Genomic DNA, 20,476 nt, shown 5'->3' on the forward strand with positions numbered 1-20,476 from the left:
TGTTAACTACATGTTTTTTTCTGTTGACTCTGAGCATGGCTGGCAGACAAGGCTCTTTATTTTCCCAGTAGATTTAGCCTCCAATAGTGTGACTACAACTAGCCAGTGGATAAGTGACTTTTTTCTTTCTTCTGAGAAAAGGTTGCAACACTCACCTCCCTGTTGTGAGGAGTTTGCACTCATGTGAAAAGCCTAGATTCCATGCAGTGAAGCTTTGTTGCATAGAACTCAAAATGTGTAAGGCTCATTGAAAGAAAGTTCCATTCCAGTGTCGCTTGCTCCCTCATCCAGCTGTGGAGGCTTGGGTGCAGTACCTTCTTCAAATGGCCCAGCTCTCTGGAGTTGTCCCTCAACAAGCAAACTTGACAACATCACCGTGCTGTGATCCCCACACCATGTTCAGGTACAAAATCGCTGAATATTCTCCGGAACACGCCCACGAATTTTGGTTCCTCCAGAGCTACTCAGACCCTTCCTTTCTAATGGAACGTACTTTGGATCACCTGCGATCTGCTTGATTTGTGGATCTTGAATCAGACCCAAAAAACCCAAACTTCAGCTTTGTAATGGACAGATTTAACGGTTGTACTCTTTACATTTTCACGCTCTTTTCAATCACGTTCGATTCTTCAGCGTTCTCAAATACAAGAGCTAAATTACAATCTATATATAAGTATGTTACAGATTTTACGTGTTAATAGCAGAGTAATGAAAGTAAGTCAACAAATAGGATTTTGTCTGGGACTGTGTTACTGTTTGAACATCGAACTGTGACGTGCTCTGTATCGTGACCTTTTTATTCCATGCTTCATCACAGCTGTCACCACCAATATAAATGGCTGCAGTTCCTAAAGGTCTGTGAGTGAGTTGACCGAGGAAATCCTTCCTTCGCGAGATGACCACTTACGTAACCTTCTAAATAAATAATAAATCTATCCGGACAATAGACCATAAATGGATGCGAGGCAAGACAGAGAATCCTGCGTGGACGGCTTCTTCCAACCGAGGTTCCTCCACCCCCTGGTGATGATGATGATGATGATGATGATGATGATGGTGGTGGTGGTGGTGAGCTGGCCACCCCTTCCACTCTCGTTGCATCAATGAGACGCAGAAGCGGCGCGATGTTTCCACGCTGACACGTGTTCACACCTGCGGACCAACTCTCCACTTTTCCTTATCACGTCTCCTGCTCAGGCGACGCATCGCCCCCCGGATTCCCCTTCCAACTTTGCTCGCCTCCCTCCGTCATCTCGTCCTCCCACGCTGGTGTTCCCAGTGTCGCATTCCCCGTCCTCCCCTCCAGTGATCGGGGATGAACGCTCCCGCCGCCCGCCTGGTTTCCATGTCAGCATGGGAAGCGCCGCGTCCAAGAGGAAGAATTTGAGAAACGATGCCATATCTTCAGTGGCGGCAAAAGTTAGGTGAGTGTTTTTTTTTTTTTTGCCTTATTTTGTTGAGGCTTCACTCGTGCTCTGCTGTCTGCAATCCATGCGCACCACCTCTGTTTTTTTTTTTGATCGTCCTGCTCCCATTGATATTGTTCCTCACGAGGTCGCTTTGCGCGGATTTGTGAATGAATTGTGTAACGGACCCCATGCTCTGACTCACACCATCACCTCGTCAAACAGCTGCATTGTAATGTTTGCTCACACGGGATAACAGTTCCGCCTGGAGGACTGGCTTTCTGTCCTGCCTGCCAATGAATCCATCACCACCATCGATCGGTGATTCCTAGTGGTCACCATCCAGGCGCTGTTATCGGAGTGGTCAGAGGGCAGCCAGCCTGCAGAGATGTTGGGCACCAGTCCAGACCCATAAAAGGTCGTTAGCCTCCGAGGAATGGGATCCAGCCAATATCATGTCTGTGTGGTGTGTGATGGATGTGAGGACATACATCCCCACATAAGACCCAGATCTCTCACTGAATCAACACCCGCTGCTTTGCTTCAGTGCTCTCCTGCAGGAGTATGTGACTGCAATTCAATCAGTGTTTGCCCTTGACTTGACTGTGCAGACAGATGTGGCCTGATGTTATTACGTCATTCTCGATGTGTGCGCGCGTATGTGCGGATGTAAACACCATTGTGTGTTTGTTTAGCGTGGCATTTGTGTGCACCGGCAGAGGATGCCTGTGTCGGAGAGAATTGTGGAAAAATTCAGGTGCTGTACTGGCGTCCGTCGTACCCTCAAACGTTTTACATCGCGAGGATGTTGACTGAGGAGAAACCATCCAGCCTCCGTATGACATTGCCATCTACCTGAGGTCAGGTCGTGGGGGCAGCAGCCCACACAAGGAGAGCCACCTTTTTCTGCCTTTGTAAGCCTGTTGTGGGATGCTGGTGGAGGGTTTTCTGCCGCTGTGTTGTTTTAGCTCTAATTTCTGTGCAAGCTTTTTTTTTTTTTTTCATTCACTTGGCTTTTAAGAAGATGCAATCACTCTAATAGAGCAGGTCCATTTATCTCTCAACCACAAATGGTGTCAGAACTGCGATGGACCAAAGAGTAGGTTAATTCCGACGCATGCGCTGAAAAGAAAAAACTGGTAAGTCGCCGAAAAGCAAATATAAAGTAATGATCTGAATAAGCTGTTTGGCTGTGGGAACTGTTACCTGTGTGGCAGTGATGACTGTTGGTGATGACAGGTGAAGTCCTCCACACTTGAGTCGAGGGCTCTCATTGTGAGGGGTGTAACTTTATCACCCTCAGTGCCATAACTCTGCTGATGTCGGGAAGTGAACTCGCTTACACACTGTTTTCAAACGTACTTATCCACCAACGGATCTAATAGGAACCAGTTTTGTTTTCTACCAAATGCAGCTGGTTTTGCCCGAGAGGTTATGTAGTTATATATGTGTTTATGACCTTGCTTTTGTGTTTCTCAGCTTCACATTGGAACCAATATTTCATTTCCAGCCATCAAATTTCAGGCGTTTGCTTCCTCTGGTACATTCCGACAGATGTCTTTCGTTGAATAAACACGTATCTTACTTTCCTTAGTTTCAAAGTTCATCATCCCTCATGTCGCTCCTTTCCATGAGTCCAAACCATCTGGCCTCCCTAACTTTGACTGCTGCAGGCCAAGGTCACCTTCACCGAACCTCTGTACTCTGTATTTACTTTGTGTGTCGTGCGTCATCTTCTTTAGTAATATAAATACATTCATATTTGACTTGTTGACAGCTGTGAGGTGAGGAACATGCTGAAAGTTTTTGAGCTGATTCACAATGACTAGCCAAAAAAACACTCTAGACAGTTACATTTTCAGAGTTGATAGCAGAACGAACGTTGGCTCTTGTTCAAAGGAAATGCTCCTCAATCCCATCCAATATTTATCAGCTCTCACCAGCACATGACCCACACGACTGGAAGCAAACGTCGCTCCTCTGCATCGTTGACACCTTTTCCTCACGTATATTTTGAAGGATTGAGGTTGTCTGTGCTGCTTCACCCGTGAGCTCCTTTTCTCTTCTTTGCTCTGTCAGAGAGGCACGCTGGACTCTGAAGAGCTACGCCTTTGAGCGGGATCTGCAGTGTCAGATCTCCATGCTGTGAGGAGCGTTTCAGCTGAAATATTCCCACACAAACAAATTCATTTTGTTTCTGCAGTTTCACCTTTTGCGGTTGGAGATGATCTTTCTCTGGCCGTCGTCTTTGCTTTACATTTAAGTTCTTCCAGTGGTTGTCATTTCTCTTGTGATGGTATCTTCTGTGTAAACTGATGTTTCACGTCACGACATCAAAGGATGAGCGGACGTTGATGTCAACTCTGCCGTCATTTTCATGCTTCTTAAATATGACAGGTGTTTGACTCCCAGAGATGAGGAACACTTGAGTCATTCTCACGTTAGATCTTATGATTATTATCTTTTGAACTTTGAAAGTCGATCACAACAAAATGTAATCCAAAAGTGACTCAAGTTTGTCACAATGCTCTGCCAGCCTGCCAACGCCAACTTTCAAACATCTGCTCCACTGTCACACAACAGCTTGTCTCACTGTGTCTAACACAGACAAAGCAGTCAAACAGCCAAGCGTGGACTGTGAGGAAGCTGGAAGCATGTCACCAGTGCGTTTGAGTCACTCTTGGTTCACAGTGGTAACCAGTGTTAACCATTCAGCACTGCGTTAAAATACAAAATACTCTCGCTGAGTCATCATGAGAGAGGTGAGTCACACTGGTTGACTTCCATTGATGACGTCATTCAAGAGCAGAGGCGAGAGGTTACTGTGGCATCACACAACAACCCATCCGCCTCTGACAAGGTGCGGTGGCATAACCCAAACTCAAAGTGAGCAGAAAGCACTCCAATGTTTCTGTCCTTGGTTTTTTTTAAATTCGTCTAAGTGCTTGCATTATGTGAGCAGTATGACTGACCTTTCATTTGTTGTTCTTTCTTTTTCTCAAAGACACATTGTGTCCACTTAAAACTACTTCCGTCTTTGTGTCAGACAGTTCAGTCTGAAAGCTTCCGCTAGCGAAGAAGGCTTCTCATAAGGACAGTTGTCTAATCTAAATGTCCTTCTCAACCAATAAAACTAAAAATCTATGAAACATTTTTGCTCAGAGAATTGCTCTGTCGGCGGAAGCAGCTGAAGGTGGCTTTGCAAAAGGATAAATCTAAGTGAAGAAAATGAAAGACTAAACGTACTATAGCAGCAGAAGGATTTTTTTAGGACCTTTTATCTGCCCTGTTTGACTGCGTTTGTTCTCTGTCGCTGTATTTCATTCATCTAGGCTGCTCGTATTCTTAACCTTTGACATACGAGTCACAGCAATCAAATAATATTCTGGTTTTCTGCTCAATTCTCTCAGTGAAATTATAGATTGTATTATATTATATTATAAGTAAGCTTGTACACTTGAAGGTTAAACTCACTAAATGAGTTCTAAATAGCAACAAAGTGCCCATCGTCCTGACAGCTTGCTCACTGCAGCATAATCCGTAGATGTTTTTCTGGAAAGAATGGGACAGTCCTTTCGTGAGGACGGTGCAAGCTCATGCTGAAGTGGGCGAAAGTGAAAATGTGAATAACCCGGTTGATGAGACTATTCCTCAGATGTTGGTGCTCAGTGTCATCTTATTCTTATTTGTGGTTATGAAACAGGGCACGCTCCCCCTCCAGCAGCTTAGTGGGAGCAACAGGGGGAGAGAGAGTGGAGAGATTACCTTGAATTTTCACGCTTGAATTCTGCTACATTGAGTGAAATAGCAGGAGCTTTGATCTTTCTATCAACAGAAGATGGAGGCAGTTAGAGTTTGGCTCAAGGGCAGCGGACAGCGACTAGTGGAAGATGGTACTCCAGATGAAAGAGGTGCCTCGCCGCGGATGCAGCTGAGACGTCGAGTCTTGCGTCACTGAGGACGGACAGGTGCACTGTTTGTGGGCCTTCAGGTTCAAGGACAGCACTTTTTGCAATACCTTCATTTCAAGGTCTATGATCCAATCATTATATTCTGAAGCAGTACCTGATTTGAATTTAGTCTTTGAGATGTGGCTGGTGAACCGACCCTGTGGGCCTGTGTTCTGAATTGACCAGAGGCTTTTCTTTTGCTCTGAGCTGTTGCCTGTGTGCTGGAAAGCAGCAGTGAATTCAGTTCTAATGGATTTCTACATTTGTTTTGAGACACGTCGCTGAGTAGTACCTCCTCCAGAACAGGATCATACTACGGATGGTGCTCATTGTGAATGTATGTAGAATCTGAGACATTCATGTTCACCCAAAAACATGCGTCAAATGTTATGGAATTCTTTGCTACCAGACAGGAAGCACGTCATGCTCATGGAGTCAACCTGTGTTCTGAGAGCACTGTATGCTGCTGGTGCAAGATCTCATGTTTGGCCGGGTTTAACTACTTCATCAGCACCATGCACTGCACTGCACTCACACACGTGCAGGCTGCATTTAACAAATACTGTGACATTGGCTGGGACAAGTAAATTAATATGATATAATCTGAACAAAATTCTCAATTCACTGTCAGTTGTTTGTAGTGCAGCAGTGATTTTTGTTTATTTATATTATTTTTTATATGGGGGTGAGACTTGGCAAGATACTCGCAACACTTGGGTCATGGTACGATGGTATTACGTAATACAGTGTCACACTATTGTGATCTAATGTGATATTCTTTGGAGTAAACTGAATTATTATTATCATTATTAGACAATGTTTTCAATTTTGAACAATGAGGCTACGGTCTATCCAGACCAGAACCTCCTGTCACAGGAACAGCTTCCTCTCCCGGGCCGACAGAATGTTGAATTTGTTCGTTGTTATTTTATTTTGTTTTATTGACAGCACTTTATTCCGAAGCACTTTCCTAGTTGTTGGGAACCCCACTGACCATGGCAATAAATTGGATTCTGATTCTGATTTGTTTGCTTGTCAAATTCATTGTTACATACACACAATCTGAAAACATTAACTGATTAAAAACTGTCTGTATTATGAATGTGACATTAAACTAATGTGGCAGCGTTTTCCTTTGCTGGTGGTGAAACGGCACAAAAATGAGTCGTATTTTCTTCCAACTAAAATATGATTTGTGAAAAGAATATTTACAATAAAAGCAATACAATAAGAGACTCAATTTGAATATTATGTCAGAGACCAGAGTATTGCCAAACTGATGTTTTTTTTTATCACCTCTACTACAAGTAAGGTTTATAGAAAGAGTACTTGCAGGTTGCTTCCAGGTTGCTGCTTTTGTGGAAGGAAATAACAAAAATATCCAGTATCAGCTGACTTATCAAACCTACTGAAGAGTACTCAGGATTCTCTCAGCATTTTATTTGTGCAAACATCCTGCTCTACGTCTCTCTGGCTGAAGGAGTCACTCTGGGTGAAAAAAAAAAAAGTGTCTTAAATAATTGTTGTTTGGCATAGTTAACCTCAGTTGACTTTTTTCCAGGTCTCAATACAGCGATCTCACTTTTCGAATGCCTTTGTGTCACTGTGCACTGTCTGATCTGATGGTCCCCCCTCAGCATATGTAGTACAAGCAGAATATATTTCTCTATTTACAACGATAAAAGGATACAGTTTATCCCTTTCAGCTGCTGGTTTCCTCGGCTCATGTGTCCCCCACCGACTGCATTTCCCTTAAGCCCTCCAGCTCTCACAACAATCCCCTCAACAGGTTGCCATCGTCACCCTGCTGCGTATCTGTGCTCGCATGTTTGTGGGAGACCCTATTCAATTAGAGCGCCAGGGAGGGTGATTCGATTAAAGGGCATGTGGAATCTCTCTGTCTACAGCAGAGCGACGTCCAGGGGGAATGTGGGAAGACAGCCAGCTTGTTCTCAAACATGTCCTCTGAAGATATATTCCTCAGTGTCTGAGGCCACGTCGGCACGCAGGGAAACATGCTAGGATAATAAAACAAGTTTAATCTTGAATCTTTAAATGCTGTGGGTTATCTGCCGTGTCAGGAGCTCTAGGAACAACAGTCGAGAAAGAAGTGAAAAAAGCAAAAGTGAAGACTTTGTCTCCTCTTACTGACTTCTGGAAAGGACGAAAAATGTACAGAATTTGCTTGTTTCTCTGATGATGGTAAAGAAAGACGTCAGATTTTAGAGTGGAACCGTTTCTATATGTGGTGACGTGTCGGACATCAAAGAGACAGTGTGTCTGGGTAAAGCGTCCGTCCATGAAGTGGTCAAGGTTTTTAAGTTGTTGTGAACAGCCTTTGTGTGAGGAGGAAGAGCACACTTTTATTGATTATCTGGAGAGGAAATTCACTTTGACAAGCGCAGACTCTGGGACGGAGAAAGTAAGCGACTTGCACAGGGACACGTCAACACTAACATATGCCTGCAGCAAGGATCGAAGCAGCCTCTCTCACCAGCTGAGACTGTAGGGACAACAGTGATAGAGAATTCCATCATTGTATTGGTAATATTACTGTCGACTTGTGTAATTATAACAGAAATGGTGAGTTGATAGAGCCTGCTACCTTGCCTTAAGAATGAGGAGCATCTTCACCAACATTGTTTCAGTGTTGTGGTTGTTGAATTCCTGGACATATCTTCATTGGAAATCCTGCAACACAGTGACACAGATGTATTGGACTAAATCAAGCATTATTTTTCTATTAAAAAAAACCTGGTGTAACATTCTTATACGACCATTGGAAATAGGTGGCAAGGGCTTTGAGGAAGAAACCTTGATAGAACAAGACTCAGCAGAGATGAGGAACCACAGATTATTTATGTTATTTACGGTGGTTCTATGTCAGAAATGCAAATGTAACTTCCAGAAATGAAAGTTGTGCAGTGCTCACTGACACATGATGTGATATGTACAAACAAAAAAGCTTTCATTCTTTGTTCCAAATGATCCACCATTTATACACATCTGACATCATGTGACGTTCCAAACCAAGCATTTTAGTTTCTGTTTCTCATTAGTAAATGCTGTGAAAACCATGACCGGAGATGCCAAGTGAGGTTTCTCACATATTAAGATTTGAGAGTAATTTTTGAAATGAGTTCTGTCATGTACTTCTCCAGACTACGCCAGCCAAATGAAACCATTGTTTCTAGTCTGCAGGTGGATTTTCCACCTGCAAGTGTTGACTGGATTGATGTTCTCTGAAAAATGTAGGTGTAAAAGAACCTAAAAAAAGGAATATAAGCAACAAGTACCAAAATCTGGAGCCACTATGCGTATATAGAAGAATAGACAGCGAAAAGTTGTGATGTTCTCCAAGCATGGAGCTCTTCTCTGTCCAGACGCATTAAGGTGAGGAGAGTTGGAGACAAGCGTGTGCAGTTGTGTCTGACTCATTCAGCTGCTGAGACACAGCTCACTGCAGTATCAGCAGAACTACACAAATGTTCTCATATTCTCTTCCTCAGAGAGAAGGGATCAGCGAGGTCTTCAGCAGAATAATGGGAGATATTATTGTAATTGTGCTTCCCGTGTCGGAGATCAGCTTCATTAGCCGAGAGGAAGACATCATCAATGTAAACGGTCAGATAGGAAGCAATGTCTGGAGAGAGTACTGTTGCTTCATCGCTCTTTCAGATCATCACACTGTTCTGTTGACGTGGCTCTCTGTTTCAGATCACAAATTGGTGGAGGGTTTTTTTGTTTGTTTTGTATTTTTTCAGTGACTTGCGTAGAACCATGATTGGATACGGAGCTCCACTTGAAATGCATTGCTTGTCAATGAATGGTGAGAGAATATGTCTCTCCCTCTGGTCATCGTTCTTCTGCAGAGTGGAATAATCATAACTAGAAAATATACCACAATGTACCCTTGCTCTTTTGGTAGCCCTCAGCTGTTTCATAAAGGTACACAATCTGCCTGTGCTTTGCTATTTTAGAGGCTTATGGGGTTTTCTTGGTTCGCCTTTTAACCTTGACCTTGCGTTCACCTTCATCAAAATCCAACACATCGCTGACACTCTCATTGTGATTATTTTAACCCAGTAATTTGAAATGTTGTTGAGCTCAATGAGGTCACTTAGACAGCGGGTGGCAGTAGTGTCGCAGCGCTCCTGCAGCACACAGTAGTGGCATGAAGAAGAGCTTTTTTTGTTTTTTTTGATCAAACATTTGTAAATTCTGATGGAACGACTGACCACTACTTTTACACAGTTACATTCATATTTGTTTACCAGTGTTTTCCAACTATTCTGTTCACAAACAAACCAGTGTAGCCAATTCAGCTAAACTTCAACCGTTCTTTGATTGATGGTTAATAAGTGAAAACAATGGATTCAGTTTCGCTTAAGATATAGCCGGTATTTATGGAATAGGAATCCACTTGTTACGTATGAGTCATGTAAGACGGACGCCCGAACATAGAGTCCTGACGATTTCATATCATGGCACTTGAGGTTTTTGTTTGTATTTTTTCAGACTGCTGTATTGCGCTCTATATGCAGCCATTGTGCTGACTGATGATCCAGAATCAGTGCTTCGGAGTGACACCATCATGATCTTCCTTCAGCAGCTTTCTGGATTGGAACTCGCAAAATTTCTGAATAAAGTCAAGTACTCAGAATTATTTGAATTGCAAGAATAAAAGTTGTTGAAAAGATGTTGAGTTTCTAAAGCACAGAGTTGCGCTTCGGATCATCGGGTGTGCGTGACATCAGACTTGCATGGAAACCATGGTGGTAATGACTCCTTAGACCAACATTCACATCTTCTAAAACAACCTGAGTGAAGGTGGTGGAAGACAAAGCCGCACATATCAGGGTCTTTGTGAGTGGCGACACTGTTATGTGTTCTTCACATCATATCTGTGTAGTTTGTCAAAACTCTCCCACTCGGAACGACTACATGATCGCGCTTTAAACTGCCTTATCCAGGTTGTGTAGTCCGACGAAGAGAAAAAGAATTTCGGTCCCATCGTTGGACGAAGCTGTTTATATGCACTGTAAAAATCTGGTGTCAGGTCTGACTGTTGCAGCAATTGGGTTTCCTGAGCTGTCATGTAATAAGTAAGTCTTCTGCTGGTTCTTGGTGGTCCTGTCTGCTCATTTCTGAAAGTTTAGTCTTTTTTTTTTGTTTTTAATCCGCCCCCCTTCTCGTCCTACCCTGTTGTAAAACCACGTGCTCCTCTGAAGTCACCCCAAAGCCCTGTCACATGTTGGTGAGCATGCAGGAAGCATCCTCCGTCTGCCGGCTGAGCTGTTCACCCCTCTCTCGGCATCTACTCACCTGCACCCCTCCACCACTGCCCACTGCTGCCTCCCACTCCTGGAGGTTCACATTATGCGGCACATGTGTTGTCCAGAGGCAGCATTACGGGGAGCCCTGAGAGAACGTGAAGGCCTGAGACGTGTCTCTGTAACCTGCCATGTATAATGGATGATGTGCATCTTTTGTTTGTAGATTCTAATCAGAGTGTCCAGTTAGATGAATAATGGAAGAAGAGCACGTCAGTCTAGCATCTACAGAGAGAGACACTTGATGATCTGAGATCAGACTGCATTTGTTACTAGTGGTTGCCTCTCATGACGGCGACTGGGCTCCAAAATAAAACGTGATGCGGTGGAATACTGTCAAATGTATGGCGGAGTTATTTTTAGCAGAGAAGGGAGCTGGATGCTGTCACGGCACGTGCACTATCTCTGAGGAGGAATTAGACCCCTAAAACTCTGTGGGAGCCTGGGTTACTTCCACTGTTGAGAGATGGAGAGACAGCGAGGCACAGCAGCTGAGACTCTTGTTTGCTGATTTATTTTTGCAACAAATGACCATAAATCCTGAATCTTTAACTTTAAATTAATATTTTTATTTTTTACTTGCATGTATTCTGTGATTTTGTGGCCAGCAAAGATGTATTTGTGCACAGCACTCATGTACCATTTGGATTCTTTACCAATAATATTTTGACATGACCATTGATTTCTTAAAAAGAAAATGCATTTAAAGATCAATTTGGGGAAGTTTAGTTGGTAAACGTCAATCACATATTTAATTGTTTTGCATTTGTACAAAATGTACACAACTTGCATCTTCAGCCCTTGTACTGAAAGCATTGCATACAAGGAACTACCGTTGTCCAAGCATTAAGCTTTGTGGAACACCATGATAAAAATGGGAACTTGAATCTTTGGCAAATAAAATAATCTGTTACTGACATCAGCATTTGAATCCGTGAACACATGGCACAGAACGTTCCTCAGAATTATGTTCTCAGAATTTGAACTCAACTGAAGGAAACCTTCCACAACACTGCAGGTGATTTAAGATGCTTGTTGGAGTGAGGTGTCCTGGAAAATAACCTGGAGAGTGGTGATTGTGATGCCTCCCTCTTCCCCCCGCTCCAGAATCAATACGAAGCGAGGTGCTATAGACTCTGGGTTCTGAAGAAGTCTGTCTGCACCGACAAATATTTTTAGGAGAACTACTGGCAATCTATGCAATTTATCTGTGCTCCTCTCATCTTGGTTGTCAACACAATTCAATGAACATGGTCCTTTAGTAAATTTCATTTTGCCAGTCACCAATTCCAATTGAGAACAAATCCGAGCCCAAAATTTCCTTTGATACAGTTGTGAGTCTGCTGTGTATCTCTGCAGATCTTATGCTGAGAAACCAATGCTTGTTTCGTTTCTCTGCTAATGTTGCTTCACCGCCCGTCTTTGCGCAGAGGTATCCAAGCGGTTGACATTTCAAGTCCAATATCCGAGACTTGGTTTTACATGGCCTGAAACACTAAAATGATCTATAATTATTGACCTGCTGCTCAGAACTACTCAGAATACTAGGATGCACTGCAACATTTTAAGATCCTATATTAATGTTTCTGGAGCAAAAGGTAATCTACAATAATTCAGAAGGACAAAGTCTTTTTATTTAGTCTTATCATTACTTGGTCTACTATGATGTCATATTTGAATGTCAGACCAATTGAACCCTTTTAGTTTTCCAAGTTGCATACACATAAACTGCTCTTTTCGTTTAAAGAAAATGATTCACTTCACTTTGGTTCTTGTTGCGCGGATGTACTTGAAGCAACCGTTTGTCTTTTCTCGCTCAGATGATTCATCGTGTGAAGCATTTTGTTCACAGCCGAGGATTCCTGTTTGCGTGAGGAAAAAGTACAAGGTCAGGTTTAAATAAGAGTCCATGTCAGAGAGTGGGGCGGATAAAAGCTTAGATAAATGTAAAAATAAACTGCCCTGTCTGTCTGTGTGTGTGTGTGTGTGTGTGTGTCTTTCCTGATGTGTCAAAGCGGCTTGAATAATTGGCAGAACTGCCAGGGAGAAGGTGGCGCCCACAGATTCCTCTGTATATAGGAATCCTCCACCGTATTTGCGGTCTGTGTTGATGTGTCAGCGCTTTCACTGGACAACATGAACCCCAAAGTTTTCTAACAGCACAGGACGGGTGTGAAATGTAAGAAAATAACGAACAACTTGCATTGTTTCTATACGAGAAGTTGACATATTGTATGTAAAACATGTCATGTGAAAATAGACAGCTAATCTAAGAAACCATGTCATCTGTTTCCAGCCAGAGATGCTAACACTAGCAACTACTGCTGGCACAACTAAACTAGCCTAAACAACGATAGTTCCGTTATTATTCTTAAAAATGACTCTGCGCTCGAGAAAGCCTGTTTGCGTCGTGGTAACAGCTCGAGTTTTGCCAGCTGTAAAGACATGGGAGCCGCGGAACACGCTTCACAGAAAGTGCTATACCATGCAATTAAAGCAAAGCTAGCATAAGCAATAACAGTAGAAACGTGCTTGTCTCATTGATGCAATGTTACGTAAGACTTCTGGTTGTGAACTGTTGTAGTGAATCATGATATTGAAATGGATAGAATCCGAGGCAGGGTAATTGTAATGAATCATGAAACCACTGAAGACGTACTGCCCGAGTGTCCGTCTCTTCATATGAATGCACAACTTGAGTGCGCAAGTTGAGTTGACTTCACTTATGATGCTTCTTTGGGGATTTTTCTGTGACGTGTGCTATCCGTTTGTTTTAATGTTTCCACTTTGTTTAAATATGTTTGATCCCCAGAGAATTCATCTTTAAAAATAGATAATTTTTCTGAGGGAGTGGCTGCATGATTTAAGATGTAGCACACTCGTATCTAAGCAACAAGTGAGTAAGGATTGTTGGTGACATTTATAGGCTCAGATTGAGATGGAAGAGATGTATGTACTGGACGACACCTGAAGTAAACATAGCTCTTCAGTAGCAGCCTATTAGCATAGTTTATTTGCACAGTAGAAGCAAGGCGGTAGATCTAGCTGGGACCCCGTTTCTGTAATACGTCATGGGACCTGAACGTAGGTGTTGTTGATATTAAAATACTTTTCATTTTTACATCATGCCAATTCAGAAATATCAAAAATAACTAGCGCCATTTGTAGCGGTAATCCTTCCGCCCCTCCTCATCACATCGACAGATTCCTCCGATGTTTCAGTTGTTATATATCGTATATTCAAATGGTTGTTTTATTGACACTGCAAGAACCAGGCTGGTCTTCAGAAACAACCCTGTTTGTATGTAAATGACAAGGCATTGAAACCAAATTACAGAAGCCCAGTCTCACAAAGATTAGTTAAGGGAAAAATATTAACTGCAGACTCCATTTAAATGACTTGCATTTCTCATTTCCTCCACCCTTTCCTCCTATTGTGCAGCAGTGTAATGAATAGTTGTCCCTAATAATTACTGCTGTGGTACATTCCCTCTCTTAGAGCACTGGCCGGGAATGGGGTCTGTCTTTATATCCCGCTTTTTTTTGCCGCTCACAGAGTCATTTAACCGTCTTACCTGCGGCTGTTGCATTAAAAGCTCTTTATGATATTGAGTTAAAGCTGTGAACGGCTGCCTGCAGAGCTTTCTGTGTCTATTTCTGCAAGTGAGTAAAGGGCTCGGTGAAGCTATGCAGCAGACGCAGTGATGTAGTGGCTGAGTTCCTATCGTCACTTACTGTGTTACGTTTGCTGTGCTCATTCCCCTCAGTGTGGAGCAAAAAACGAACATCTGTGTTGTGCAGCCTGCAGTGACATTCACCAACACAGTCTAAGGTCACACTGAAAAATGATGTTCTCTCAAGTAATCATTTATTCAATCTACAAAGCCCTTTCTTTTGACTCTGAGCCTAAAGTACGGAGATAAAACAGCTGTGTGGCTGACAAAAACGCAGTTTGGGTCCATCATTTACAATTCCCTCTCCCCTTTGTCTCCTGTCTCCTCATCGTTCTCCATGAATTAATGTCTTTGTGTGTGTCATGTGTGTCCCACAGAGCAGCTCGAGCATTTGGAGAGTACCTGTCCCATACACACCCTGAAAACCGAAAAGGATCAGGTCAGCATCCCAACCATCTCCACATTTTCTCCTGCTGCTGTTTGTTCATCCCTGTCCCTGCGCTGAGCTGCTGTCATCCGCATGTGTCACATCTTTCACATAGAACTGCTGTAGACAGCAAACATGCTCACGTTCATTTCTCATTTTTCTTCCTGTCTGAGGACTTGTTCTTCTTCGTAGTGTCTTTGTTTTTACTTTGGAGTCTCCATGCCTACGCTGCCTTAAGTTGCTCGCCACCTATCCAATAGATGTGCACTATTGTTAACCATTTGAAACAACAACAGTCTGCAATTATATTTTCAAAGGGGCCACATTATATACTGGATTCCTGTTCACTAGTATTTTGTTTTATTCTTATTTGCGAAAAGACAGAATAGAAGCCAGTATTACAACACATACAAAGTGAAAAAGAGCACCATTAACACTCAGCGGAGAAGCAGCTGTTCTATTCCGAGTGTCTCCCAAGTGACAGAAGTCCTCAATCGATATCATAAGGAGTTCACTATAGTCTCCATTAGGTATGGGTTGAGGAGTTCTGTCACTTGAGAGAGACTCGGAGTAGAGCCGCTGCTTCTCTGTGTTTAAAGGAGCCAGGTGAAGGTGGGTCAGGCATATGATGAGGATGCCCCTGGACGCCTCCCTCTGGAGGTGTTTCAGGCACGCCCAGCTGGGAGGAGGCCGAGGGGTCGATCCAGAAGCAGGTGGAAGGACTATATCTCTTCACAGGCCTGCGAGCGTCTCGGATCCCCTAGTCACATCAGATGCTTCTCACAAGAAGGACATTTGGGGTTCAGTGTTGAAACTGCTGCCCCTGCAATCCACTAATGGACAAATGGATGGATGGATGGATGGAGAAAGAAACTTGCTCAAACCTGCGCCTGTAGCCCAGAAACATTTCCATATGATGAGTTTCTTACTTTCACAGGAGCCTCATGTTGCCACACGTTTTCGAGTCACAGTGTTGTGTCTTTGGCAGGTATATACAATGAGAATAACCAAAAGCAGCGGTGGGTAAGGCAAGAAGAAGTTTATTCTGATTATTCTCCTTCACAGAATGATGGCTTGATGTCTGTTTGCTACGTTTCCCAAATCCTTCTATTTAAGGGTTGACGTCTGAAAAAGAAACTAAATTTCATTTCCACCTCTATGTGGCGCTTACCATTCTGGCTCACTAACAAAATATTGCATCACCGATCACCATTTTATTGACGGATACCGATTGCCGATTTTTTTGAAAGTCCCAACAGGCCAATACCAATTGTTGCCTTTTTTTCTCCCGAACAAAATCACTTTTTTTAATCAATTACATGAACCAACTAAATAACAATAATACAGAACAACACAGTACAGAAAACATTCCAACTGTTAAAGCTCATTAATAACAAACAATTAAAAGGCAAAGTGGCTAATATAAAATAAATATTTTGATTCCCTTTTCAATAAACAATGAAGAGATCAAACCTACAATGTGAACTTCACTTATAGCTGAATGTTGCCCAGTACCCTGACTGACTGCTCTTCTTTGCATCGACTAAATGTCCAGGGAATGAGTATCTGGGGTCCAGGTATGGAAATAGCTACTTATAGTACACTTCCAGACTTCAACAACACAACTTTGCTGCTTGTCCAAAACAAGAAACTCCATACGCCGTTGGTTTCGCCTGCAGTTAGCTCCAGTTAGCACTCAAATTCAGCAGGTGATTTGAGGCCCATGTGCCTTATTTTAATGCTGCGCCTGAGTCGGTGGTTGCACACGTTGTGTTGTAAATGGTCTATCATTTTCCGAAGGCAAAGTATTGCGACGTGCTGCAGAGCTACTCTGCAATAAATAAATAAATCATCTTAGAGTATCTGCCATTTGGTTGGCCAAATGTCCATATCTGAGCCGATAAATCGGCCCGGGTGATTGATTGGTGCAGCCCTTGTCATTAATAAATGCTTCTCTAATTCCAGGTCATCTTCTTTGTGAAACCTTGGTGGGGCCTGATCCAGAGTCACCAAGTGATACTATTGGCCAAGAAAACAACAACCATCTCCATCTGTTCACCAAGAGCGTGGAGGAAAACCCTGCTCCAAGCCTAGTCAGCTCCTCGCTGGGCTTACAGCAACCACCTCCCCCGTCCATCACTGTTTCCAGCAAAGGCCTATCTCTGGAGCGCAGTTTCTCAGCTGAAGAGGACGAGCAGAAGAGTGTGGAGTGCACACTGCAGCCCGCCCGTGTGTACACCATTACCTCCCAGCACGGTATGCTGATGAGTGCCAGTCGGGGGAGCAAGGAGAGCCTCGAACTGGACGTCTTGAAGGAGAAGTCTGCAAGTGGAGGGCTGGGATCCAGAGGTCCCTCAAATTTCATCAAGCCCTCCACAAGTCCTTCATCCACCTCATCGTCTCCCACCCAGTACCATCATGGCAGTGGTGCGCGTGGCACCAGCAGCAGCGTCGCTAGCAGCCACCACCACGGCAACTATCACCACAGTAACCACCATCACCACTTGGGGCTCTCAAGCAGCGATACGAGCGGAGGAGCGAGCAGTAGCCAGCAACCACCAAGCCTGACAGCGTCCCACTCCCATCATGCATCACACCACCACCACCATCACCTATCCCAACCGCCCCTGCAGACCTCCGTCAGTGCCCACAACATCCGCAGCTGGGCCGACGGGGGGAAAGGGGAGGCTGAGTGCAGTGGGTTGACGTGCGAATCCTGCGGCGGCGCTCCGTCTCGGAGTCAGGGCTCCCTGGATCTGGAGAGCGCTTCACGAGAGCCAGGCAAGCAGCACCGACGCCTAGAGAGGATGTGGAGTGTGGACCGGATGACTGGGCTGGAGAGAGGTGAGAGGGTAGAGGACACACAGAAAGGGAGAGGCCATGAAATCCGTCTGGGCTCTGAAGGGGGTAGAGGCCCGATCAGGGCACCTTTACAGCAGGGGGCCTCTTTTGAGACCGGAAATGAAACAGTGACATTTCAAAACATTTGACAAAATATTGTTATGAAATGTCACACGTTATTCTGATTGGTTTCAAGTTATTTTAAATTAGATGATGTTGAACAAAACCATGTAAGACACATTGACACAAAACAAAAGTTCTCGCTTTTCGTCTCTAGTGAAACAACTCAGGGTCCCTCAGGAGAGCCACGCAAGGGGCCACAGCTCACGGCGGCCTGAAGGAAATTACTGTACTCTCTATTGAGTCTAGTCTCCCTCCTTTTACAGGGTGTTGGAGTCCAAACTGTATGCAATATCAAACTCCCCTTTGATATGTTGAGGCCGGTTTTAGCATGAAACTCTTCTGTGGCTAAAATACACAAATTCACTCACCACCAATGTGGTTTAGGACCGCTTTCCGACATCTTCTCCAAAATCCATCTTCAATAATCAATTATTTGGAAGTTTCCGGATTAATTCTTGGCATTAATAGTCTCTGTTCACAAGAACTTCAGTTGTGCAAACTGTAGGATATCGAGTTAAATAGTATCTTTTTGTGACCTTTAAATGCCACTCCCGTGGATTCGTGGACAGGATCTCTGAACGTTTGGCGCAACTGATCGCACCAATGGGTTTTGGTTGTTGTGTTTCCAGCGGCTTTATCTGTGGCGTGCTCATGCGTCTGACAGAAGAAAAAAAAAAAAGGTAACGGTGGCACTGAGTCGACTCGGCGCCAGATGGAGGCTTTATTCCTCCATTCTGATGATCTCACAAGAGTTCAGATGCAGCTAGCTTGAATGGTGGGGTTCATTGAGCCTTCAACAGATAATCCATTTGTTCAGGTATTGTTTCATTGCTCCTTTCTGACTCTTACTGAGCCGTATTTACGGAGCAAGATAACAAGCCTGTTGGATAAAGACGTGGACCAATTGCAAAATACTAGAACGCAGTCTGAACCTGAAATAATTTTAAACAGTAAAATCATAATAATAAAATCTTGTGATTCCGTCAATAACTGAAATAAATCAGCCGCATTAAACATCCCTGCAACTCCATTGTTCCTTAGTGTTTATTTGCCTTTTTATTCATTTATTTTTTAGCCAATAAATTAAAGCCTAAAGTTTATTTTAAGCCCGGGGTGGAAGTGGGTGGGGGGAGGAGGGTTTGGGGTTTGATGTTGAATGTCACGTGGTGGTCTGCATTTACGACTCGTCTCACTGTCTCACCTCTCTGCTCTCTCTTCCTGTGTGTCTCCCTCTCTCCATCTGTGGAGTGGTGGACTGTCAAGTGCTGTCGCTGGTTTGGTGCTCTCATATTTCAAACACACTTTCCGAGACGGGATGGTAATGTATTTTGCGCCTGTCGAAATCATATTTTTGTCTGTCTCTCTCCATCTGCAGACGACACTAACTGGTTCCCAAAAGAAAATATGTTCAGCTTTCAAACTGCCACGACGACCATGCAAGCGTGAGTGTCGACCCTCGCACGCACCACCATAATGTGGCGTGCGGCTGTTATGGCATGTTGTTGACTATTAGTTGTTTATTCCTGCTTTACATGAGCAACAGTTTTCAGATGGATGGCCCCAGTCGCAGGGAGCTATTGATTTTCATTTCACAGCTGATGAGAGTCTGCGTTCAGTTCCTCAAAGGCTGCTCATGGAGAGTGATCAATCACAGGGAAAATATCATCAATTCCTGTTATTGTACAGTGAAACGGATGACGCAGGGTAAACAGCATTTGACGGTGCGTTCAGTGACCACAAAGTAGTTCCCTATAGAATGGAAAAAAAAAACATCACAATTTGTTTAACATAGAGAGCTCCATTGCCTCAATGACTGTGGCTGTAAGAGATGGACTGCCATCAATCCCAGGTTCTCCTCCTCTTTCACCAGAAAAACAAAAGATGAATGAATGGTTGATAAAAGGTCCCTTGCCACTGGTGTTGCTCGGAAGTCAAAACGGTATTTTGTCCATAGATTATTCCTGTTGCGATCAGGAGTGCACCACATTACGAATGGGCACTGTGTTTTAGTAGGAAGGAACAGCTGCAGGAAATGGTCAAGTTGAGTAAGATTTCAAATAGTGTTGACACACCAGGAGCTGGGGTGAAGGTGGGTTGTTCGCTGCATCTCAACTGGAGTGTGAGAACAACTGCCCATCTTAAAAAAAAAGTACCCATCAATCAATCAGTTTTGCTCTGAAACAAGTCACCCAGACAAGTCGCTCAAGTGGAAAGACTAAATAGTACTTCCAACATTAAGTGAGTCAGTGCGTCAGTGTAGTGCATATCTGGCACCAAACCAATGTCAACTCTGTTGGCAGCAGCACTAGAGAACATATTGAGAATATTAATGACAGTAAAGTTAGCTGTGGAGTCAGTTGTGGTCTGCGTTGGTGGCATGAGATCGAAAAGCAGAACACAAACACAAACACAACAGGTCCAACATTGTTATTCCTCTAGCTCTTCCACTGTGTTTTAGCTCACCGGTGCTAAAAATGTGTTTCCTCCTCTCCTCTTCCTGCATGCTAATTCCTCCTGGGACATCAAACCAGAATATCGTGAGTACTTTGCTTTTGCATACATTTTCTATTCACTTGTGCAAACACTGCATCTTCAGGTGTTGTGAGCCTTCATTTGTGGACTGAACAAATGCACAAAGAGAACACAAGGAATGTACAGATGAGAATACTGGAAGACGAAACATACAACATAGTCCAAACAAATGAGCTACAGAAGACTCTGG

General features: G+C 43.6%; 1 protein-coding gene across 1 annotated transcript in view; it reads left to right on the forward strand.

Moving 5' to 3' along the window:
* The first annotated feature begins 383 nt into the window (after positions 1-383).
* Positions 384-20,476, forward strand: part of nsmfa (NMDA receptor synaptonuclear signaling and neuronal migration factor a) — a 40,002-nt gene continuing 19,909 nt past the window's right edge. The window contains 5 exon segments of the mRNA XM_053848986.1: positions 384-403; positions 818-1,424; positions 14,741-14,802; positions 16,756-17,634; positions 19,130-19,202. Coding sequence (XP_053704961.1) covers positions 1,354-1,424; positions 14,741-14,802; positions 16,756-17,634; positions 19,130-19,202 — 1,085 coding nt within the window. The 5' untranslated portion in view covers positions 384-403; positions 818-1,353.

The sequence above is a fragment of the Synchiropus splendidus genome, chromosome 1 (genome assembly GCF_027744825.2).
Source record: "Synchiropus splendidus isolate RoL2022-P1 chromosome 1, RoL_Sspl_1.0, whole genome shotgun sequence".
NCBI lineage: Eukaryota > Metazoa > Chordata > Actinopteri > Syngnathiformes > Callionymidae > Synchiropus > Synchiropus splendidus.